Source organism: Apis cerana, linkage group LG3 (assembly GCF_029169275.1).
Source record: "Apis cerana isolate GH-2021 linkage group LG3, AcerK_1.0, whole genome shotgun sequence".
Taxonomy (NCBI): Eukaryota; Metazoa; Arthropoda; class Insecta; order Hymenoptera; family Apidae; genus Apis; species Apis cerana.
Window position 1 is genome coordinate 13,283,775 of NC_083854.1, and position 25,012 is coordinate 13,308,786.

Below are 25,012 nucleotides of genomic sequence, written 5' to 3' on the forward strand. Positions count from 1 at the left end.
TTAGAATCATTCTAAAAAAAACCGATTATATCGTATAATTTTTATAATTTCGCTCAGTATTTAATCATTTTCAAATAATTTTTTTATGAGAAAATCACATAACATGGATATTTAAATTATAAATCGTGTCAATTTATTGAAACACGAATACTATTAGTCATTTAATATACCTAATGAATTGAAAAATGGAAGGAAGAAACATTTTATGACGATAATTAAGAACGATATGTAGTAATTATATGTAGTAATTAAAAATTTCTCTAAACTTTGTATCATTGTATATAATTAATATTTTATTACGTATTCTTCCTTTAATTTATTCAAAAATAATATTCTATTTTATATCTTATATTTTATAACGATTTTAATTTATCATCAAAATCGTTTTCGATTATTTATATAATTTTATATAGATTAGATATAGAAATCAATTTATGTATACAAAAATATAAATAATTTTTTCTTAATTTATTCTTAATTTAAGTCACAGTTTTTATCAATTACAATACATAATATTAATAAATATTTGAGTAATGTTTTGTTCATATCATATTTATTAAACTTATCCAACGGTAAATTATTCTTATATCTTTTTTTTTTCTTTTTCTTTTTCTTTTTTGTTTTTCTTTCAATTTTAGAAATCATTAAATAATTAATGATTAATTATTATTGATATCAAACTAACAATAAATATATGCACAAAGTTACTTCAACAATGTAAAATGTACGTATTTACGTAAATACACAAATGTCAGAAAAATATAACGAATGTACATAAATATATTATACTTATATATTGTAGACATAAAGATCGGAAAACGAAATGTAGCAAAAATAATATTTTAAATTGATATGATTTTTCATTATTGAATAAATTAATCAAATTTATCCAATTTATTATTTCAATTATTATATTTTTCCATGTTAATTAAAGAAAAAAAATTTTTTAATATTTTTTATCATTATTGAAACTCGTCACGCAAAAATTTATCTTATATCTTTTTCAAATGTTTAATCAAATGTTCATTTCTAGATAATATATTTGTTTAATTTTACATATTACGATATTATAATTTAACGTTATGTACGATATTATAAAGGGATAATATTATAATAACTTTGTTCACATCTGTGTTGCTACAAATTTCTAAAATATACATATACAAATATTCTTGAAACCCTTAATGGCACGTAACAATTATTTAAAATTATGATTTTTATATTGTAATAATACTTTAAAAAATTTGATTTATTAAAATCTGAATAAAAAGTTCACAATATTAATATTTAATAAAAAAAAATGAAAAAATAAAAAAAAACTACTATGAAAAAAAATATATGCGGATAAAAAAGGAAAGAAAGATAAAACAAATATGATATCGCAAAAATTAGAAAAATGAAAAATAAATTAAAAATGATGAAATTAAAAATATAAATTCTAAAAATTTAGTAATTCTTCTACAAAAATACTATTATATTTTTTCATTTTTTATATTAATTATGAATATTAAATACGAAATAGCATAAACTTTATACAAATTATGTTAAAAAAGAAGAATAAAAATAGCAATAGTGTAAAAAAAAATTATATCCGTTAAGGGTTTCTTTAATAGAATTAAAGAAAAATGTATTTTACGATATCATTTATCGATGTAATAAATTTTGTTGAATTTATTGCTAAAAATTTTACTATATCTGTTACATCTGATATTGATTTATTACAACCTAAATTAATTGAAAAATTACATACATGTTTACTATACATACATATATTATCTTTTTAATTTAAGTATGTTATATATTGTTATCGTTAAAAAAAGACAATGTTTCTATGAATTTCTATAATGGAATGATAATTGCAACTAAAATTGCGAGTAAAATTGAAATACTATTTCAACTTACTGTGTTTATCGTGATATATTTCTTCCTAAACTGTATAATTTCTTCTTAAAGATATAATATATAAAATTTGACTATCAAGACTATCCAATGATTTTATTTTCTATGATGATAATATGTATGATTTAATGCCATAAATTTTATGTCAAAACAATATAATAATTATAATGTAACATATAGCATGAAAATATACAATATTTTTCTTTCTAAACTTTCTTTTAATAAATATCAACATTTGTTGTATATTAAAATTTATCTATATTATATTATGATTATCTATATCATATTTTTGCCTAAGATTTTAATATTCTTAATAAATTTATTAAATTATTATATAATCTCTAATACTAACAGTATAACAAATTATCAATATTTCTTGTACCAAAAATGTATCACAAAAAATTTAGTAGTATTTCCAATATATATTTCTCTATTACTATACCATAGTTGATCTTAACAATAACAATAACATGCCTTTGAAAACTTTCTGCACTTATCAAAATCTTACAATATATACGTATACGTATGTCAATAATATTCGTAATAGAGTCGTATAGTTTATAAAATAATTTTACATATTTTCGATTTTTATACATAATATTTATGTAATTTTACTTCGAATATTCCTTTTTAATTTATTATAATTTATTTTATAATATGTATAATAAGTTCATTTTGTGTAAATCTCTTTATTTTTTGTAATTCGACTTTGATTAATAATTATTTGAGAACATACAATTTTAAGAAAAACACATATATACAGAAAAAAATATACAAAAAAAAAAAACACATATATAAACTTTTTCATACATCAATCCCATAAAATAATATAAAATTTCGTTATTTTTATTTTATATGTAAAACTTAACATTCATTCATTCTCATAAATATCAAGTATTAATATTTATTTATTAATCGATAAATAATTTTCCATTTGATTAATATTTCAATTAATTGTTGTGTTAATTAAAAAAAAAAGGTATAGATACTCTCCTTTTATTTCTTCACAATAAATCTTTTTCATTTCAATATAAAAATACAATACAATTTCATACTGAAATCATATAAATTTTCTCACTTAATATTTTAGACGCTCATAAATATTAAAATACATAACATATTTATCAAATAATAATTTTCAATCAATGATTGAAAAATACTTTTACTCTATTCATCTTGTTGTTTCTATCTATCCTATTTTATTTTATTTTTGTCTAAAATAAAAATTGAAAATGATAAAAGAACTATACGGCTCAAATTTTAATAAATAATAAAGGTAACAAATGAAATGATAGTTTTTTTCTATTGATATCAATGTTGTATTTTTCTTTTTTTAATAATTTATCGTCTATTCATGATAATTTTGTAATTTTTTTATAATTCTTAACATCTTTGAATCTTAAAGCTCTTTTATCTATTTTTCTTAAATTACGTTAAAAATTGCATTATTTTTTTTAATTATTTCTGAATCAATATTTTGTATCATTAGCAAATTCTAGTTTATATTTATATATATTTATCGGTGCTAAATATAAATATATATATATATATATATGATATAAAAGTATAAAATTTATATTATATTGTTATTATATTTATATTATATTATTATTAAAATCATTTTTTTTTAAACTTTTGCCTAACTACTTTTGTACCAAGATCTTTAGAGAAAAATTTAAAACAAATGAAGATTTAAATAACAAAATTCAAGATATATCCAAAATAACCAATAATTACCGATATTATATATATTGGATACTGAAGTGGTTCGTGCAAAAGTAGAATATTAGATTTTTATATTATAGTATTATTAATTATATAGATCTAATAATTAATCAGTTAATTCAATATATAGATAATTTATAATATTATATTATAGTATTATATTATAGATTATTGTATGTGTGTGTGTGCGCGCGCGCGTGTGTATAACAATATAGTATAAAATACTAATATTGTACAAAATAAAGGATTAAAAATCAAAGCACAATTTATCATTTTATCAAATTGTATTGAGACTAATATACATGTAAAATATTTAAGTACAATATTGGTTATGAAACATGATATATTAATTAATTTGCTTTTATGTTTTAGGCATATTTATTATTAATTAAAAAATATTAAGTTTGTTATAAATAATGGTTATATACGATATAGTAGTTTATTATAAATAAGATTGAAATAATTTGTGTATCAAATAATTACTATATTATTAAAGTGTTGATATTATACTCGTTCAACTTGAGTTTTAATATATTTTAATAAATTTTCTAACAATTGCATGATAAAATGAATATTTGTGAAGATATGTTAAAAAAAAAAAGTGTTGTGTAACATTGATGTGTAAACTATAAAATTGTATATTTTTATTTTATACAACAATGTAATTTTAATTTACTACTTAATATTAAAAGAAAAATATTCCAGAACTCGACGTTACCGCATCATATATAAAGGTATTATGAACTGGTTTATATTGATTTGTGACAAATTTTATAACTTCTTGACCTGCAAGGCCACCTAAAAATGCTGATACCGAATGCAATTCTGCTCCACCAAATCGACAAAATTCATGGACATAATCATCTTTTACCAATGGTCCACATCCCCATTCGTTTAATAATTTTGTTATGCATGCCTAAGAATAAGAGTTAATTATATTAATTATATTATATGATAATTTTTATATTTGTTCAATTCTCTCTTCTGATATCATTATTTTATATAAAAACATACTTTAAGCTTAACAATGTCAGGTTCTACTTGATCATCAAACTCTCCAGGATATGAGTTATATTCTGCTTGAAATTTTTCAACCCCTCTAAGAACAACATAATAAATCATCATACTTTCTGGATTTTCTAAACTTTGCACTGAAAAAAATAATACATATATATATTATTTATATATATATATATATATTATTTATATATATATATATATATATACACATATACATTATAATCTTACAGTATATAATATTCTGTATATGATACTCTTTTATTTGCCATTCTATCTTTTTTTTATATAATTTTTTTATAATTTATAGCGCTAAAAAAAACTTTCGATAGTAATTTAATAATATTTCATCTATAGACATTTTACCTATATCACTTGTATCAAAAGTTTTAGAATCATATTCATCCGCGATACATGTTCCTTTTTCTACGTGTATATTCGAAGCATGTCTGCAAAATAGTTTAACATCTCTTTCGGAAATAGAATCAGACGATTTTCCCAATTGTCGTAATAATTGCAATGTACGTCGCCATACTGATTCTGCATCAGCTATCGCTTGTTTGTAATAACTAAAATGAATAAATATGTGTAAAATATATGATATATATTTATAATTAAAAAAAAAAGATATCTTTTTAATAAATTTTTGTAACAAAAAAAATCTCACATTTGCTGAAGCGTTATATATTTCTCTGTATCTGCAGTCATATCTGGTAAAGTACCTTTTAATGGTAATAATCCAGCTCCTTCATTTTCAACAAAATCCCTTACTGCCTTAGCTATAATCCAAAATGAACTGCTCTGAAAATATGTTAAATCAGTTTAAAGTTATATTATTGATTAATTTAATCAACACTTTCTTTCTTCTACCTTAGCTGTTAGATTAATACATTGATCATCATTAAGAATATTCATCACATTATCTGGAATCTCAGTATGTCCCACACATGTATTGACAGCTTTAATAGCTTCTTCAAAATTTTCTTCGCTATTTGCAGTATCATTCTCATCTCTTCTCATTGCCTCTTTTATCATTTCTTTTAACTGATGTTTTTCTTTATAAGTTTTAGGCAAATCTTTTTTATGTAAAGTCCATTTTTCTAGAAATTTGTATAGTATAACTAAGTATGGTATATGAGAATGATCTTTAAAACTCAATTCATCTAAATTTATGGAATCAAAATGTTTTTTTAATATCTCAAATGGCTTATCTAAACGTAAATCTGGAATTTCATTATCTGGATGTGTTTCTATAACCGTATGTTCTTTTACTTGAATTCTCATATATGCAATAAATCCTATACTTCTACATACTATTAAAGGTATATTTAATTCCCAAAGTCTTTGTGACAGAAGAATTAAAGATCTGAAAATTTTTTCTTTTGAAATGTATGATTTAAAATAATATCAAAAATTTTTGCTACGTTATTATTGGTTGCAATATTCTTCTTACTTCTCTGATAAAGAAGTAGCTACGACAACGGTAAAATTGTTAAAAAAATCTGGACTATTACATAAAATTTGTTCAGGTTCCTCGTCTATATAATCACCTCTAACATCTGAATTTAGCTCTAAAAGCATTTGTGTTGCTACTTGTGCCCTTGATTTTCCTACACTGTCTGCTTCTAGAAAAAAACTATTAAGATATATATATAAGATACTATTAAGATATATGATAAATGAAATAAGAATATTTTCAATATATGTTATGTATATGAATCAAAATTAGTGTAATTAATAATAATTATGTATTTCATATATGTATATATATATACTTTGCACCGATATCTTCATTAGTAATTTTCTTGCCATCTACAATTGTAAATGCTCCAATACCTGGTAAGACTACAGATTTTAAAATTTCTGTACCAAGGCCTGTAGCATTTATTACACAGATGTGTGCTCCTTCTAATGCAGCTTGACCATGATCACCCCATAACCTATATTTTAATATTACATATATTATTTTCCTTATTATATTACATTATATTTCCTTATTATATCATATTATATAATTTCATTAAATTATACGGAATTTATAAAAAGAAAATTTTCTTACTTATTTCGTATAAATTTAACTCTGATATAAAACAACTTAAAATTCTAACTTATTTAATTAATTTCGATTAAATTTATCATTCCGAGATAGGTTAGACATTATATCCACATACCTTAATTGTCTATCATATTTTCTATTTCTTTCAGATTGCTCTGGCGATTTTGGTGCTGGTGATGCCATAAGGATAGACTAATAAGAATGGAATAACGATATATATAATATTTTACTTTCAATCAATGTAAAATATTACTTTCAATCAAAATTTTATTCACAACAACGCTTACTCTTATACTTATAAACTTGTACGAATCAACACAAATGAATCAGTTTAGTTCAGTAATATAAAATAATTAAAATATTTTCGTCGATCAAAATTAAATAGTTTCTAAAATTATATAATAAAATTAAAAATTAATAAAAATAAAAGAAAAAATAAGATTTTTAATATTAATTAAAAAATATATAAATATAATCAATAAATATATAAAATATCTCAAATAATTTCTTATAACCTATGCCTTAATTTGCAACTTATAAAATTTAAAAATCTAAAAGAATAAAAATCAATGTATAATTCGGATCTTTTTACCATCGAACTATTAATTCAATTCATTTATTCACCGCTATATAATTTTAACAATGTGAATAAGTATGTAATTGATCTTCTATTAAAGTGATCTTTTTGTCATCTTTCTCCCCACCGACCCTATTTTATCAACATGTGTATATATATTTTCCATTTTGGCGGATATTTTTTCCTACTTCATTTGTAATCATTTGTAAAATATATACATTTGTAAAATAGAAATAAACTTCAATCTGTGTAATTTCTAATAAATATATATATATATATCTATTTTTCGAATTAAGTTCCTTTCTTTAATCCTACGAAGTGTATTATTTTGATTATAAATTAAAAATTAAAAAATCAAAAATTTTAGAATATTTAGAATTTTAGAATTCAACGTCATCTTGCTTGAAATTTTATTAAATATTCTAAGTTTTGATTCATTAACAGAAATGTAAAATGTATATGATTTAAGAATATTTAATAAAAATATAAACATTGTGAAAGAATGGATTCGAAGGAATCTTTGACGTCGTTTTTTAATGAAAATGCCTCAATATTCTTTTCTATTTTTTTTGTTGCCAAATCAAATTTTCATTTGTTTAAAATTTAAACCCACCGCTAATTAGAAAAAGAGTAAGAATTGATCGTAACGCCATCTTTTAAATACCAAAAACATCACTCGAAAATTATTCGAGAGATGGCGGCAATCCTTGTTCTATTTTACTTTTGAAACAGTGTTTGAAACTATTTTTTCTTTTGAGAAAGATGGCACTAATAATCAATTCTTATTTTATATATTCTTTTTATATTATTTTTCCTTCTCTATGTACATTTGATCTATGGTATTCTAGAGATGGCAGTGATTTTCGAATTTTTATATCAATCTCTGTCCTTTTATTTGCTATTTTTATCTATATTATCTTTACTATATATAAAAAATATTTATATGCTCAAAAAGACGGCTCCGATATCTGATCAATTTTATCTTCTAATGATTAAAAATTTTTTTTTACTTTTTACTAATTAAAAATCTTAATATTAAAATCTTAAGATAATATTATAATTTATTATATTATAATATATAATTATATAATGTTATAAATATATATATATATGCATATTTATTATATATATATATATATATATATATATATAGTAAGTTTAAAAATTTTAATAAAACTAATATCATTTTTAAAATTTCGTTTGTAAATTGTATCATATATATTACATCATATCAATAATAGAATTAAGTTTATATGTATGTATATATAAGTTTATATGTATGTACAATCTGTCTTTTGTACAATCAATTCATATGACAAGCATAAACAATTTTCTATTTGAAATTTTGAACTTCGTTTCTTATATGGCAAACCAACCTTACACGATGTTTTTAAACGAAAAGTTTAAAGTTATTTTCACTGTACTATAAGAATTTTCAATTTTTACAAAAATGGTAGGTAATTAAAATATGTTAAAATGCAATCACAAAAATATCTTCAGTTAACTTTGGCAATAATTAAACCACATATTGTTAAATCTCCTTTTGTGCTTCAGGTAAGAGGATATAACCTAAATTTTACGCAATTTTATGCGATATAAATAAGTACTACATACTTACATAAGTAGTACTTAAATTACTTACATAATAATTTTAAATGGCAGCAAAAAAAAAATGGGGTTGACAGACTGTTGGTTTTCTTTCCTTTGAATAAAAATACGGTAATATTTAAGTAATATTGTAATTTTCAGAAAATTCGAGATTTAATAATTGACAATAATTTAAAAATTGTCAGATCACGCAGGACAATAATTACACAGAAAGAGGCGGAATTATTTTATGAAGAACATAAAGAAAAATTTTTTTACAATCGTCTTTTAACATTTATGTGTAGTGGTCCATCAGATATTCATATTTTAGCAGATCATAATGCTATTGCTAAATGGAGAAATTTAATGGGTCCTACAAAAGTATATGAGGCACAATATATTGCCCCTAATACAATTCGAGGAATGTTTGGTTTATCAGATACAAGAAATGCCACACATGGTTCTGGTATAATTCATTCATTTTACAAAAATTCATTCATTTTTCTTATTATTAACTATATATCATATATAAATAAAAATTATTCTTTTAGATTCGGTGAAATCTGCTGAGAGAGAAATAAGTATATTCTTTAAAAACTTTGATTTACAAAAATGGTATCAATATGAGGAAAAATATTATAATTTAGGTCAAGTTCACTTTGATCCAATAGCATTTTTACATACTATTGATCAAAAATTTATGAACAGTAATAAAGGACAAATTATAAAGTGAATATTGCAAATAGAGTACCTGATTTTTATAATTTAATAGATATTTAAAAATATAGACAAAAAAATTGTGTATGTTATATTATACAATATAATTAAATATAAATAGATGTATATACATATATACAAACATATATCTTAATATAAATGATGCAATTCAATATCTGACAAAGAATTCAAAAACAAATTCAGCATTTCAGTTGAAAAACAGTGAAATAAGTTTATATAAATGCTATTTGTATCTTATATATAATGTTATTTTTCACTTATTCTATACTTAAGATTTAAAATGATATTCTTATTAAGATTAATATATATTTAGTTTCTTCAATTTTTTTTAGCTATATATATATATATATATATTATTACATATGTGAGCATTTCAATTGGGAAATGATTAAATCAAATCTACATTTATATAAACTTATTTTGTCGCTTTCAAATATAATCGCGGCATATTTTCTTATCCTTTTTACTTTTAGATAAAACTTAATTTTATAAATAAAATATTTTATATCTAAAATTTTTAAATCACATGTTAAATAAAAACTTAAAAGCTTAAAAAGAAAAAAAAACATAACTATATTTATATATATGACATACCACGCGCGCGCGCGCGCGCATACACACACACACACACATATATATCATATATATGCATATATGTATATATGTGTGAAAATTAAAAACATAATTCAAAAAAAAAAAGGAAATCATTGTTATCTATCAGCAACTCTACCATTTTGTTAACATCATTATTCTATGATTGTATTTATATTTAACAATATAAGATACCCTTTAATTATAATTGTTAATAAATTGAAATTATATAATAAATTCAAAAAGTAAAAGTCTTTCCTTTATTTTTTTTTAATAATAATAATAATAATAATAATAATAATAATAATAAAAAGAAAAAAAGAAAGAAAGAATTGAAGCATTGTTTGATATTGCATTAAATTATAATATTTTAAAATCTTGTCATATACTATATAGAATAATCAATTTTTATTAAACTTTCTCTGGAAACTTTCTCTGATAAATCAAAAATATATTTATTTTTTTCAATATTTAATGATCTATTTAAATAAATTAAAAAAGATAAAATATAAACAATTAATGCATTAGAAAATGTATGAAAAGAAAAAAATTGAATTAAAAGAGCACGAAAAAAATAATTACATTCGAAAAAAGAACCCAAAAACATATTAAGTAATAGAATTAAGTAGGAATGTATAAAAATGATAATATATATTTATATCATGTAAATAATATTAAAATCCTAATGTTCTCAAATGTTCTTTTACTTTTTGACTTTCAGAATATAAATATATACTCAATTTGACGAAATGGTAAAGCTCCATTGAAAAATGAGAAAAACACTTGTGGAGCTTTTTTGTTGTTTCTTATAGATTATGTTACACCCTCTGTAACCTTATTTAAGAAAATAATAATTTAAGCATTCATTTTTACATAAACTTTTGGTCTTGAGAAAACTTTTATTCCTTCTTCTAATTTATTCAATTGCTTTTCTATTTCTATTTTTCGTCGCTGCGCCCTAAGTGTATCTACTTTTATAGGCATCATATTTAACTCGGTTACATAATCTTGATAATCTGTAATAATAGTGTTAGTTTGTATGATTTTAAATGATTTTGTATTAAAAAGACAAATTTAAAATCACATACTCTTTTTTAACATTTGTAATGTTTCTTTACGTTCACAATCAGGCAATGGAATATGTCCATTTGGACAATTAGGATCTAATTCTTCTATTTTAGCTTTCTGTACCTGAATTTCTTTTCTATTTTTAATATACCTAATAAGAAAAAATTGTTTTTCAATAAAATAATATTTTTATCATTACATTTAAAACATAGAAAATAAAATTAGAAATACTATTTACACATTATGAATGATTATTTTTATTATTACTTTAATACTTGCAATACTATTATTATAATATATTGAAGTATAATATGTAAAAAATAAATTAATTAATAAATATTGATTATGTATATATATATATATAATAATAATGATTTTTACACACGCATATATTTATTTATTATTATTCATTTGTTTTATTTTTTTATTCAAATTAATTGATTAATTAATTATTTTGTTTTAATTATTATAAATATTAAAGTAATAAATATTATTTAAATAATCATTTATAACTGTATATAAATCATTGTATCACATACTTTGGAATTACACCCATACGATAATTATTAGGAAGAATATTATTGGTATTGTTATTCATTTGTGTTATTTTATTAGTCATAGAAGTATGTTCTTTGTTTAATTTAATAAAATCTATCTCTTCTTTAGGTGATACAAATTTGGAATTTTTTATACCATTTTTGTTATGTACATTTTTTTCAAGAACTTGAACATCTCCTTGATCTAAAGGTGAATTTTTTATACTCCTTGAAGATACATCAATTTGTTCATTTGCATTATTATTAGTTGATGCTTCATTATAATTTAAATATTTTTTTGAAGGATACCTATGGAACAAATTATTATTATATGATAAATAATTAAATACAAAGTATTTTGAAATGAACTACAGAATATAATCTAAAATAATATTATTTTTTGATTACAAAGTTACAAGAGTTACAAAGTTTCATTTTATACTTTTTATTACAAGATTATAAGCAAATATTTAACATATATATTATGTATATATATGTTTTATATATATATATATATATATATTATAATAAAATACATATTTACTAATGGATTTTATAGAATTAGATCAATATCAACGTTTGATTGTATTTACTTTATTTATATGATACTTATATAACATAATTTATAAAATATAAAATAATTTATTTATTTAAATAAATATTACTTATTTTTATTTATTATTTAAATCGTAATAAAAATTTAATATCAATATAATATGAAATTTATTGTATTATATATTTTTTTAACATTTTGTTTAATATCAACATTTAAATTATTAATTTTTAATTATATTGGTTTTTTAAACATAATTTCTTCATACATTATAAGTTGTAAAGTATAAATATTTATATTATATTTCATTATAATTTTACAATTAAATATTTATATAACATTTTTTTCTTTCATTTGTAAATTTTATTTTTAAAATTGAAAATTATATTTTTAATTGGAAAAATAAGAAATATTTTATGTTTTATATTAATTACATTATATCGTTATATTTTATTATACATTATTATACATTATATTATTATAATCTTTATATAAAAGTGAAAAGATAGATTAAATAATCAAAAAATAATATTATTTTAGAATAATGTGTTATATATAATAATATGTTTATATAATGTTATATATAATAATATGTTATTATACAATAATATGTTTTAAAATAATGTTTTAAAAATTGTTTTTATAATTCAATTATACATACTTAATTACTCCCTCTGAATATAAGTCCTCAATTTCCTTCATATTCAAAGTTTGAATAGCTTGACTTTTAACTTCAACTTGAACTTTCATATTATCAATATCTCCAATTGATTTACATGAAAAATTAGGATCCGATGAAATTTTCTCATGTAACTTTTGTATGGTTTTATGCAATCCCTTATGTTCTTTCTTTTTTTCCTTATTTATTAAATTTTTATTTGATGAATATATTGCCTTTTTTGTAGAAATATTATTTTTATTTAAAGCTGAAGTACTGAGTTTCTTGCATAGTTCTTGAGATTCTACTTTATTATTTACACTATTTGAATTCACACTAGTGTCGTCATGTCTTTTTATACGAAAATTTGAATTAATTTTTGATAAAACATTATCATTATTATTATTGTTACTGTTGCTGTTATTGGTGTTATTGTTACCAATAATTTTTTTTTTGTTAGATTGTGATTTTTCTTCTATTCTTTTATTAATATGTAAATGTTCTATACGGCGAAGATTTTTTACATTTTCATGTATGAAATTTTTTCCTTTTATCGATTCTATATGAAATACAATATGAAATACAATATTAATTACTGAATATTTCAAACAAAAATAATAATTATAAATGAGAAATTATTGTTTTAATGTCTTTTAATAATAAATAACATAAGTAAATGACATACTTGAATCAGGAAAAATTCCTTTTAACGTTGTCATCTCAAAGTATTATTTAATACTGTCTAGAGGTGAGCTTTTTTCTTCTTTTCATTCATCCATAAAATAAATAATATAATATTACAACTGTAATATTTTTAACTGAATAATTTTTAATGCATAATTTCAATTATTTCATTGAGCGTAACTAAATAAACAATGTTGTTTATGAATCGAAATACATATATATTTATATATATAGTATGAATATATTTATATGTATACATACGTATATTCAATTCATTCTACGCATCAAATTAACGATAATGAAAAAATAAAGAAATTATTTGCTGTCAAAATATCAGTATTAGAATTAATTTACATCTTTATATGCAATGTTTATATATATGTTTATAAATATATTGAAATGACAATAAACAGCAAATACAATTGTATTTAGAAAACTGAAATTATATGAATAAAAGTAGTAATTTATCTTATATCTTTATTTAAATTTATAAAATTTATTTTAAAAAATGTTTAACAATAATAAATAAATAATAAAAAATGAAAAAATTAATTCCTTTTATTGAAAAATATATATTTTAGTATAATATTATATATTAAAGTATAAATATAATAATAACATTCTTTTATTATTATATTTATAATTTATTTAAATATGTGTTTCTTTAATGTGCATATATATATATATATATATATATATATATATATCTTTCTTTATACATATATTTAAATAAATAAATAAATACAATATTTTTATTTCATAAAATTTATAAATTATAACTTTGCAAATTTTATTTGTTTAATCAATTATAAATAATAAAAATGCTTTGCTTTGTTAAGTTTTGATTGTCTTTTGGAACGACGTCTGTAGCGTGAAAGTGACTTTAGTCGTTTGGAAATGGATAGTTTACCGTATAGACATCAATTTACCGTACAAGCTTCAGACAAAGCGTAGGGTAAAAATAATATTTTTTGTGCAAGATCGATCACTTAATTGCCTGGTGAACAAAAAAAAAATAACATAAAAGATTTTCTATTCAAGAATTGATTAAGTTTAGTCATTTATTGACTGTGGTATTAGTTTATAGTTTTAATCTCAAAAGATAGAGATTTTATACTTGTATAAATTTCTGTTGCCGATACAACTTTGTATTTTTAGTAGAATTTTATTACAGGTAAATTATAAAAACAATTTTTAATTTAACAACATTCCAAAAAATATTTTTTATTTTTAAAAAATTTTTAAATTTTTATATATTATTTTCAAAAAAAGAAATCATACGTCAAATTAACGTCTTTTACTATGCTAGCCAATTACACAGAAAATGTTTTCCCGCCATATTAGTAAAATTTATTTCGGGTATGAAACTTTTAATTAAATACCAATTTTAATTTTAATTTTAATTTTAATTTTAATTTTTTTATAAATTTATATATAATATCTTTGGTATATTTATATTTTTTATGGTTGTTTATTTTTATTTTTATATTTACCTAATTTTGTGTTTATTTAATTTTAATACAATCGTATTCTATGTTTTGAATATATCAATTATAAAAATTTGAACTAAAATTAAATTAAATAAAATTTTATATCATTTATTTCATATCACATTTTTAATTTTATTACCATTTTGTAATTATATTAATAAAATTTATTTTATTAAATATCAATAATACTAATAATGATGTACTGATATTGTGCAATATGGTTATATGATAATTTTAATGTTTACAAATAAAGAATATTACATTTGAAATTATTTTTTCCATAAATTGAGAATATTATAATATAACAAATAATTTATATATATATTTATAAAAAAATATAATGATATTATAAATATAATCTTAATAAAAAAAAATAAATTTCAATTGTACAATGTGAAAAATCAATAATATATCATAATATAAATAACAATCATTTCGAAAAATTCTATGTTAAAAGTTCTATGTTATTAAAATAATTAATATGAATAAATATATGAATAATTCCTGTCATTTTAATTAATTTTATGATTCATATGTTATTTTTTTTAATATTGATATGTAAATATTACTTATTATTCATATATATATATATATATATATATATATATATTTAAGTATTTGGTATATAAATTAATATTTTCATATTTTATAGTTATACAAAAAAATATCACATCAGAATGAGTACAGCGATAGAAAATGGAAGTAATGATAATTCAGCAAAGAAAAAAACTATTGAAGGCATATATCAAAAAAAATCTCAATTAGAACATATTTTATTGCGTCCTGATACTTATATTGGTTCTGTTGAACCAGTAACAGAAATTATGTGGATTTATGACAAAGAAAAAGAATCAATGACACAAAAAGAAATAAAATATGTTCCTGGATTATATAAAATATTTGATGAAATTTTAGTAAATGCAGCAGATAATAAACAAAGAGATCCTAAAATGGATACAATTAAAATTGAAATTAATGCGTAAGAATTCTATATTACTTATGTTATTTAATCATAATATATAAAATATTAAAATTAGTGTATAATAGTGATTATATAATTAATAAATAATAAATTTAATTTATATATGTAGAGAAAATAACATTATATCTGTATGGAACAATGGTAAAGGCATTCCAGTGGTAATTCATAAAGAAGAAAATATGTATGTTCCTACAATGATATTTGGTCATTTGTTAACCTCGTCTAATTATGATGATGAAGAAGAAAAAGTAACAGGTGGCAGAAATGGCTATGGTGCCAAATTGTGTAATATTTTCAGTCATCGTTTTACCGTGGAAACTGCATCTAAGGAATACAAAAAATGTTTAAAACAAGTAATAATCTCATAAAAATATATTTAAAGCAAATTTTGTAGTTTTAAAATTTGTATTTTTTATATTTCTTATAATAATGTATGAGTGTAATTTGATTATATTTATAGACATGGAGTAATAACATGGGAAGTGCAAGTGAACCTAGAATTAAAGATTTTTCTGGTGAAGATTTTACAAAAGTTATATTTTCACCAGATTTATCAAAATTTAAAATGCAATCTTTAGACGATGACATAATTGCTCTTATGTCTAGAAGAGCTTATGATATAGCAGCTTCTACAAGAGGTGTTAAAGTTTTTTTGAATGGTACAAAGATTCCTGTCAAAAATTTCAAGGATTATGTTGATTTTTATATTAAGGGTAGAGAAGATGATGTTGGTAATCCATTAAAAGTTGTATATGAAAATTGTGGACCTCGTTGGGAAGTAGCTATTACTTTATCTGATAAAGGTTTCCAACAGATGTCTTTTGTAAACAGTATTGCAACAACAAAGGTAATACATATATAATAAAATAAAAAATAAAAATTGTAAAAAAAATTTGTAAATAGGGTGGACGTCACGTGGACCATGTTACAGAATTAATAGTAAAACAATTGACAGAAACATTGAAAAAGAAAAATAAAGCTGGAGTAACGATTAAACCATTTCAAATAAAAAATCATTTATGGATTTTTATTAATTGTCTTATTAATAATCCCACATTTGATTCACAAACTAAGGAGAATATGACATTACAACCTAAAAGTTTTGGATCAAAATGCACACTTAGTGAAAAATTTATTACATCTGTAAATATTAAAATTATAATTTTGTGATATATTTTTCTATATGTGTAATAAATTTTAATTTATATATAGGTAACGAAAATTGGAATTGTAGAAGCAGTTTTAACATGGGCAAAATTTAAAGCCGATAGTCAATTACAGAAGTTGGGACCCAAATCAAAACAAAGAAAATTGCAAGGTAAATTATATATAATAAATTAAAATGTATAATACAAGTAAATTAAATTATTTATGATTTATATATAAATATTTAAATATTCCTCATATTTTAGGTATACCAAAATTGGAGGATGCTAATGATGCTGGAACTAATAAATCATTAGAATGTACACTTATATTAACAGAAGGAGATTCAGCTAAAACTATGGCTGTATCTGGGCTTGCGGCAATAGGTAGAGACAAATATGGTATATTTCCTTTAAGAGGTAAATAATATAATATATATAATATAAATTATAAAAATAATATAAATAATTATTCATAAATTAGTTAAACTGTTTATGCTTTTTTTTTTTAAATATTTTTAATTTTAGGTAAAATTTTAAATGTAAGAGAGGCAACACATAAACAAATTTTAGAAAATGCAGAAATTAATAATTTAATAAAAATTCTTGGTCTTCAATATAAGAAGAAATACGAAACTCGAGAAGATCTAAAAACATTACGTTATGGAAAAATGATGATAATGACTGATCAAGATCAGGTTAAATTTTTAATGAATTTTCGTATTTATATTTTAATTGTGTCAAAAAATAATTATATCGTATATATTCCTGTAGGATGGTTCTCATATTAAAGGCTTGTTGATCAATTTTATTCATCATAATTGGCCATCATTATTGAAATTAAATTTCGTAGAAGAATTCATTACGCCTATTGTTAAAGCTACAAAAGGAAATCAAGTATTAAGTTTTTTTTCAATGCCAGAATTCAATAAATGGAAGTCGGAAACAGAAAATTTTCATACTTATAAAATCAAATATTACAAAGGTGCATTTATACATTTTAATTTTTATTTAATTTTATTTATTATTTATTATCATATTTGATATATATATATATATATTTTTTTTTTTTTCTTATAGGTTTGGGTACTTCCACTGCCAAAGAAGCAAAAGAATATTTTGAAAATATGACTAGACATAGAATTCGATTTAGATATGATGGAGATCAAGATGATCAGAATATTATCATGGCTTTTAGTAAAAAATGTGTTGATCAACGAAAGGATTGGTTAATGAACCATATGGATGAAACAAAGAGAAGAAAAGAAATTGGTCTTGGAGAACGTTATTTATACGAAAAGGATACACGTACTGTATCTTTCTCTGATTTTATTAATGTAGAATTAGTCTTATATAGCAATTATGACAATGTTCGATCCATACCTAATATGATCGATGGTTTTAAACCTGGACAAAGAAAAGTATTATACACATGTTTAAAACGTAATGATAAGCGCGAAGTAAAAGTTGCACAATTGGCTGGTTCTGTAGCTGAACATTCAGCATATCACCATGGAGAAGTTTCTCTTATGTCAACTATTATTAATCTTGCACAAAATTTCGTAGGAAGTAATAATATAAACTTACTTCAACCAATTGGTCAATTTGGTACAAGACTTGCAGGAGGAAAAGATGCAGCAAGTCCTCGATATATTTTTACCATGCTTAGGTATATATATATATATAAATATCTATGGAATATTTGTATATGATATAATAGAATGTTTATTTTTTTATCTGAATAAAATGGAATATCTTATGAGGAATTGAAAGTATTAACTAATATATTATTATAAAAATTAATCTAAATAATGTAATATATTATATAAGTAATTTTTTTGTAAATGAAATATCAGAGAGTTAAATTTATATATTTATAATATATCCTGAAAACTTCTGAGATTTAACGATAATTTTTTGATTAATTAATTATAAGTAATGAAATATAAAAGATGATAGTCTTAGGGGCACAATTTTAATTATTCCTTTATATTTCATAGTATAATTTATTCATCGGTTATTCCATTTAATTCTCAGAAAGAAAATTATTTTAATAATTGATAAAAAAATGAATTTTATTAGTAACATAATTTAGGGTTTAGCTTAAATATATATATAATATATAGTTTTTATTACTTTATTGGTTTTGATTCTTTTAATTTGATAATTTATTAAAATAAAAGAAAATTTGTGTAAAATAATATTGTTGAATTTCCTTTAACTTTATAATAATATTTTTTGTCGTATATTTAGTTTTTTGTAAATATTTTAATACTTAAATAAAAAAGATATCATATACAGAAAAGAATTTTAATATTTATAAAAACAAAAGAATTTTAATATATAATTTATTATCAATTATCTACAGTCCATTAGCAAGATATATATTTCACAAACATGACGATGCTTTATTAAAACATGAATATGATGATAATCAAAAAATCGAACCTGTTTTTTATATACCGACTATACCAATGGTATTAGTGAATGGTGCTGATGGTATTGGTACTGGATGGATGACAAAGATACCAAATTATAATCCTAGAGAAATAATTGAAAACTTATATAGAATGATGGATGGTGCTGATCCAAAACCTATGGTAATATCTGTTTATTTATTGTATATGTATTTTATTACATTTTTTTTTATATCTTCTATAGGTACCATATTATAAAAACTTTAAAGGTGTCATAGAGAGTTGTGGAGATTTTAGATACATTATTAATGGCGAAATTTCAGTAATAGGACCAGATAAAGTTGAAATTACTGAACTTCCAATTGGCACTTGGACTCAAACATATAAAGAAACAGTATTAGAACCAATGTTACATGGAACTGATAAAACCCCTGCTACTATTACGTAAATATAATTATTATTATTAGTATCATTGGAATTTTTTGAGATTTTAAACGATTAAGAGATGTTTTTCCTTTATATTATTGTAGAGATTATAAGGAGTATAATACAGATACAGCAGTTCATTTTATAATAATGTTAAATCGTGATAAGTTATTAGAGTTAGAAAGAGATGGTCTTCACAAAGCATTTAAATTACAAACAACAATGACGGTTACATCTATGGTAAGAAACAACATATATATATATTATTTAGTTAAAATATAAATTTAATAATATATTATAAATAAATTTATTTTTTCCTAGTGTGCATTTGATGAGAATCAATGTCTTCAAAAATATGATAGTGTTCTTCAAATTTTAAGAGGTTTTTACAAAGTCAGATTAGAAATGTATCACAAAAGAAAAGAATATTTAGAAGGAATTCTACAAGCAGAAGCGTCTAAACTTTCAAATCAAGCACGATTTATTGTAGAAAAATGCGATGGTACAATAGTAATAGAAAATAAGAAAAGAAAAGATATGATTGCAGAATTAATTAGGCGAGAATATGAATCTGATCCAGTTCTGGCTTGGAAATTATCACAAAACAGAGAAGAAGTTTTAGTAAGTACTATATTTTATTTTAAAATATACATATTTGAAATTTATTAAAATTTAATTGTTATGCTACATTAGGAAGCTCAAGTAAGTGATTAAAAAAAAAAGTCACACAACAAGAACAATATTTATTATAAATATCTTTTTTATTTCAATTTAAATATTTAATATATTATTTTCTATAATAGGAAGAAGTAGCTGAGAATGTTGACGATGAAACAGTATCGTCTACTGCTATTACAAAAGAGAATTTTGATTATCTATTAGGAATGACATTGTGGTCTTTAACAAAAGAAAAAAAAGATGAGTTATTACGTCAAAAAGACGATAAATTAGCAGAATTAAAAAGATTACAAGCTCGTACACCTATTTCTTTATGGAAAGAAGATTTAGATAACTTGTTGAATGAATTAAACAGAGTAAGTTTTATTTATAATAATGTAATTTTTAATTTTTTTCGTGTATACAATATTTTTTTATTATAGTTAGAAGAAAAAGAACGAAAGGAAGAACAAAAATCAAAACAGTGTATTAAGAAACCACCATCCAAATATTATACTTCCGATGATATTCGTCGAATAATACCTATAATTGATACTGAATTAAAAAGAAAAATTGAAAAAGCAGATATTGTATCTAAAGATAAAAAAGAAGGCATAAAAAAACAGAGGGTATTATGATACACATTATTAAAATTCTTCTTTACTTTTCATAGAAGTATAACTTAATATTTTATGTAAAAAAAATTAGGTAAAGAAAGAACCAGTGGAAGATAAAGATGAGTTTGATGTATTAATTGAAGCTAATGCCAAATCTTTAGATGATAGATTGGGCAATTCTCCAGAAAAGATAGAAAAAAAAGCTGCTGGTAGAAAAAGTATGTATACGTTTATTAATTTAAATACGATAAAAAAAAATTTTACAATAAAATAGTAATATATTATTTTATTATTTTAATTAGGACTAAAACAGACAACATTACCATTTAAATCAAAAGTAAAAAAAGAAAAAGATGATAAAAAAAAAGATAAAGATTCGGATAGTAATGATGATATTGATTTTGGTAGCATTTCTCCTCCTCCAGCTCCTCGTGCATCCCGTAGAACAGCAGGTACATTAAATTGTTAAATATATTTTTCTTTAACGTTTTTCATTTTTTAATTTTATTTTTAATATTACAGCTAAAAAGAATTACAATTTTAGTAGTGAAGAATCTTCTTCTAGTGATGAAGTTGTTAGTATTTCTTCAGATATTGAGCAGTAAGTATTATATATTTTCACAAATATATCACATTACAAATATGAATAACATATTTTTATTAAATCTATTTTTAGAAAAACGAAACCTGTTACAATCGTCAATAGTGATTCTGATGATACTTATAAAATACATAAAAAACGTAAGTAAATATTTATATTTTCAATTATATAAAAATATTAATCGTATTATTATTGATTGTATGAAAAATATTAGTATTAATTGTATTTTTATATCCATAACAGCTAGTTCGGAGGAACTTTTTGACTCTTTAATCGGTAGCTCTCCAGAAAAACAACCAAAAGCTATTGTAGCATTTAGTGAAGAATCGTCTTCAACAATCTCACCTCAGACGAAAGGTAAAATTTTTAATATTTTTAATATAATTATAATAATATAATTGCAATAATATAATAATATAATAATATAATAATATAATATAATTGCAAAATATTATATTTAATACTATCAATTAATATTAAAATTTTATTGATCATTTTTAATATTTCGTATAATGTTGTTATATAATCTTTCATTTTTTGTTTTAGCTCCCGCTAAAAAGAAAACTGAAAATGGAGGGAAAGGAATGAAAAGACAGATTAAGAAAAAAGTTATTTCTTCCGATTCAGATTCAGAAGAAATGTTTTCAAGTAAACAAACTCCTGTAAGTGATAATAAAATTTACACATTGCATGAAAATATAAAATGAATGAAATGAATATAATGAAAACATAATAATTATAAAATGCATTAAAAAATGCAAGATTTTAATATATATAAATTAATAATATCAATTCTTTTTATAAATATTTTAAATCCAATTTAATTGTACGAGATTTATTTGGCTATATAGGTAAAAAAAAGAAAGAAGAAGTCCGAATCAGAGGAAGACAGTATTGTTAATGTAGTAGAAAGTTCTCCATTACCACCTCGTAAAACTGCCGGTCGTGCTCGTAAACCTGTTTCGTATGCTGTTCAATCAGATGATGATGAGGATTCCAATTGATCGATTTTGTATAATATTTTAAAAATATAAACAAATAAATGGCACGTGTTTCACGAAATATAAATTCTAAAAACACGGTCTTAAGTTAAAGACCTAAATCTGGATAATAACAAATTTTGTGATCACATTTGATATAATAATAATTTTAACTCTTTGCACTCGAAAAGCGATTTTTACTGGTCATTCAAAATTAACATACAAAACCGAATGGTGATTTGAATAAAGAAAATTAACAAATATGTCGCAATGTAACAAATTAGTTATTCGACATTTAAATTATAACAATTAATGACTTTTTAAAACTAATATTCTTTAAGTTTAATATTCTTAAGTAAAACTATGAATATCTATTCAAATTCATACACTTTTTTTAATTTTTAAAATCAATACTGTTCATTTTTTTCTTTTCATTTTATTTTTCATTTTCTTTTATTAATCATTTTCTAATTATTCATGGGTTAAAGATCTCTGGGTTAAAAGACCCATTATTCAATGTAAAAGAACTAAATTAAGAAACTTTTCTTTTCACATAGAATCATAACATATCTTCAACATTTATGAAAAAATTAAAATTATATTGAAATAAAACAATTATATATGTATATTTTAATTTTAATTTTATATAAGATATTAATATATATATTAATATATATATATATATAGTTTTTTTAATTTTTACATATTAGTTTTAAAAAAGAAAGAAAAAGATAATTTAATCTTTATAGTATAATCATGCTTTGAAAGATTAGTTTTTTATAACAAAAAAAATGTTTGTAATACAAATGAGTGCAAAGAGTTAACAAATTTTGCCTTGATCTTCATCAGGGCATTAGTAATTTTATATAATATTGTACATATATGTACTAGAATATATGAATTAGACTATTTTGAAAGAAATCAAATTTTACAATAATAATTAAATAATTTGCATAATATTGCAATATAAAAATATTTGAGTTATAGTATATATATAAATATATATATAAATATTATATAATATATATAATATTTATATATATTTAAATATTTAAATTATATTGAAAATTAAAAATATCTGTTAATTTTTCATGTTAATTTGCTAGAAAAATATTTAAATATTCATTATTTTGTAAAAAAAAAAAAAACAAAAAGAAAAAATTAATGTGACATTTTTGCACACAACATAATACTAGCTTCTTAAATTTGTTTATATTATTGAAAATCAATCAAATGTATAATATCTTATGAAAATTTAATAGCAATTAAAAAAATTTTTGTTATTGTAATGAAAAATGTGTAAAATGAAAAGCTCACTTCATTTTCATAAAATACTTATTAAATATATTAAACATATTAACTAATGATAATTATTAATAGTATTGATATTGAATGAACAATATAATTGATGTTCTACATACGTTTAATAACTAAAAATTGTATAGATTTATAAAAATGTGATTGTAACGAAATTTTTGTATTTATAATGAATAGAATATTAATTTAAATATTAAGTCGCGTTATATTAACTTAAAGTTATTTTTATTTATTTTTTTTCTCTAGATAATAGAATAATTTTATAATAAAATGTATTCTTTACAGACTGACATATCATTAATAAATAATGTACTTATCGTAATATATGAAAATAATTTTATTAACTATAATTTTAATGAAGACAAATTTTTTATTTAATATGTAATGTTCAGCATGTTAAAATTCATATCTATGCAATGTAAATAATATATATGTATATATTATTTAATATAAATTTAAAATGATTGCTAAATATTAATAATATTAAAAATGACATTAAATGTGTCAATTTATAAAATAATAAATTACAACTTATGCTATATCTCTGCACAAAATATAATTAATTAATTATTATAAAATTTTTTAGAAATATTATAAAAGTATCATAAAAGTATGTATAATTTTTATTACAAGAATCATTTAAATTATAATATTATTATTTTACTTTTATAATATATTTTAATTTTTATGA

At 20.7% G+C, this 25,012-nt stretch overlaps 5 protein-coding genes across 16 annotated transcripts in view; 3 read left to right on the plus strand and 2 right to left on the minus strand.

The window, feature by feature from the left end:
- The window catches only part of LOC107995397 (neurocalcin homolog), a 53,881-nt gene extending 46,316 nt beyond the window's left edge, over positions 1 to 7,565 (plus strand). Inside the window, exon 6 of the mRNA XM_062073207.1 lies at positions 6,847 to 7,565. The gene's annotated coding sequence lies outside the window, so the exon portion shown is untranslated. The remainder of the gene's footprint in view (positions 1 to 6,846) is intronic.
- On the minus strand, positions 3,890 to 8,710 carry LOC107995395 (NEDD8-activating enzyme E1 regulatory subunit). Of its 9 annotated transcripts, none has more exons than XM_062073194.1 (9): positions 8,651 to 8,710; positions 6,813 to 6,889; positions 6,417 to 6,581; positions 6,095 to 6,277; positions 5,512 to 6,007; positions 5,309 to 5,442; positions 5,008 to 5,210; positions 4,639 to 4,775; positions 3,890 to 4,540 (listed from the first exon to the last, which is right to left on the minus strand). In XM_062073194.1, the coding sequence occupies exons 2-9, from the start codon at positions 6,878 to 6,880 to the stop codon at positions 4,310 to 4,312; spliced, it is 1,617 nt and encodes a 538-aa protein (XP_061929178.1). In that variant the 5' UTR covers positions 6,881 to 6,889; positions 8,651 to 8,710; the 3' UTR covers positions 3,890 to 4,309. The 9 variants fall into 9 exon arrangements, with proteins under 9 accessions (XP_061929178.1, XP_016908374.1, XP_016908377.1 ...); XM_017052885.3 differs by lacking the exon at positions 8,651 to 8,710 and adding an exon at positions 7,290 to 7,420 and having other exon boundaries at positions 6,095 to 6,266; positions 6,478 to 6,581; XM_017052888.3 differs by lacking the exon at positions 8,651 to 8,710 and adding an exon at positions 7,290 to 7,420 and having other exon boundaries at positions 6,478 to 6,581.
- Positions 8,588 to 10,441, plus strand: LOC107995391 (nucleoside diphosphate kinase 6). Of its 3 annotated transcripts, none has more exons than XM_017052877.3 (3): positions 8,588 to 8,727; positions 9,024 to 9,327; positions 9,413 to 10,441. In XM_017052877.3, exons 1-3 carry the CDS (start codon positions 8,725 to 8,727, stop codon positions 9,592 to 9,594), a joined length of 489 nt encoding a protein of 162 aa, XP_016908366.1. In that variant the 5' UTR covers positions 8,588 to 8,724; the 3' UTR covers positions 9,595 to 10,441. The 3 variants fall into 3 exon arrangements, 2 of the variants coding, with proteins under 2 accessions (XP_016908366.1, XP_016908365.1); XR_009829279.1 differs by lacking the exon at positions 9,413 to 10,441 and adding an exon at positions 8,829 to 8,993 and having other exon boundaries at positions 8,589 to 8,727; positions 9,068 to 9,207; XM_017052876.3 differs by having other exon boundaries at positions 8,689 to 8,828.
- A 35-nt stretch (positions 10,442 to 10,476) lies between these two features.
- LOC107995402 (putative uncharacterized protein DDB_G0287457) lies at positions 10,477 to 14,136 on the minus strand. Of its 2 annotated transcripts, XM_062073201.1 has the most exons (6): positions 13,951 to 14,136; positions 13,691 to 13,869; positions 13,009 to 13,564; positions 11,798 to 12,103; positions 11,279 to 11,409; positions 10,477 to 11,206 (listed from the first exon to the last, which is right to left on the minus strand). In XM_062073201.1, the coding sequence occupies exons 2-6, from the start codon at positions 13,722 to 13,724 to the stop codon at positions 11,046 to 11,048; spliced, it is 1,188 nt and encodes a 395-aa protein (XP_061929185.1). In that variant the 5' UTR covers positions 13,725 to 13,869; positions 13,951 to 14,136; the 3' UTR covers positions 10,477 to 11,045. The 2 variants fall into 2 exon arrangements, with proteins under 2 accessions (XP_061929185.1, XP_061929184.1); XM_062073200.1 differs by having other exon boundaries at positions 13,691 to 14,077.
- Positions 14,137 to 14,583: 447 nt separating this feature from the next.
- Positions 14,584 to 24,643, plus strand: LOC107995401 (DNA topoisomerase 2). The gene is made up of 23 exons (XM_017052908.3): positions 14,584 to 14,863; positions 15,832 to 16,158; positions 16,271 to 16,514; positions 16,622 to 17,008; positions 17,065 to 17,304; positions 17,374 to 17,479; positions 17,574 to 17,726; positions 17,835 to 18,004; positions 18,081 to 18,291; positions 18,387 to 18,975; positions 19,675 to 19,906; positions 19,968 to 20,167; positions 20,254 to 20,389; positions 20,471 to 20,770; positions 20,953 to 21,183; positions 21,250 to 21,435; positions 21,515 to 21,641; positions 21,726 to 21,875; positions 21,946 to 22,024; positions 22,100 to 22,164; positions 22,268 to 22,381; positions 22,571 to 22,686; positions 22,876 to 24,643. Exons 2-23 carry the CDS (start codon positions 15,857 to 15,859, stop codon positions 23,026 to 23,028), a joined length of 4,491 nt encoding a protein of 1,496 aa, XP_016908397.1. The 5' UTR covers positions 14,584 to 14,863; positions 15,832 to 15,856; the 3' UTR covers positions 23,029 to 24,643.
- The last annotated feature ends 369 nt before the right edge of the window (positions 24,644 to 25,012 follow it).

What these genes read in the sequence shown, in the direction of transcription:
- LOC107995395 (XM_017052882.3), bottom strand. An exon ending in AAATATGATAGACAATTAAG is followed by an intron (nt 6,582 to 6,812) that starts GTATGTGGATAT and finishes ATTAAAATATAG; the next exon opens with GTTATGGGGTGATCATGGTC. An exon ending in GCTACTTCTTTATCAGAGAA is followed by an intron (nt 6,008 to 6,094) that starts GTAAGAAGAATA and finishes AAAAATTTTCAG; the next exon opens with ATCTTTAATTCTTCTGTCAC.
- LOC107995391 (XM_017052876.3), top strand. Translation starts at nt 8,751, where the DNA reads ATGCAATCACAAAAATATCTTCAGTTAACTTTGGCAATAATTAAACCA. An exon ending in AATCTCCTTTTGTGCTTCAG is followed by an intron (nt 8,829 to 9,023) that starts GTAAGAGGATAT and finishes TGTAATTTTCAG; the next exon opens with AAAATTCGAGATTTAATAAT. An exon ending in AAATGCCACACATGGTTCTG is followed by an intron (nt 9,328 to 9,412) that starts GTATAATTCATT and finishes TTATTCTTTTAG; the next exon opens with ATTCGGTGAAATCTGCTGAG.
- LOC107995402 (XM_062073201.1), bottom strand. Translation starts at nt 13,724, where the DNA reads ATGACAACGTTAAAAGGAATTTTTCCTGATTCAA. An exon ending in TATTCAGAGGGAGTAATTAA is followed by an intron (nt 12,104 to 13,008) that starts GTATGTATAATT and finishes TTTGTTCCATAG; the next exon opens with GTATCCTTCAAAAAAATATT. An exon ending in ATTACAAATGTTAAAAAAGA is followed by an intron (nt 11,207 to 11,278) that starts GTATGTGATTTT and finishes CTATTATTACAG; the next exon opens with ATTATCAAGATTATGTAACC.
- LOC107995401 (XM_017052908.3), top strand. Translation starts at nt 15,857, where the DNA reads ATGAGTACAGCGATAGAAAATGGAAGTAATGATAATTCAGCAAAGAAA. An exon ending in GTGAAAAATTTATTACATCT is followed by an intron (nt 17,305 to 17,373) that starts GTAAATATTAAA and finishes ATTTATATATAG; the next exon opens with GTAACGAAAATTGGAATTGT. An exon ending in TTATAAAATACATAAAAAAC is followed by an intron (nt 22,165 to 22,267) that starts GTAAGTAAATAT and finishes TATCCATAACAG; the next exon opens with CTAGTTCGGAGGAACTTTTT.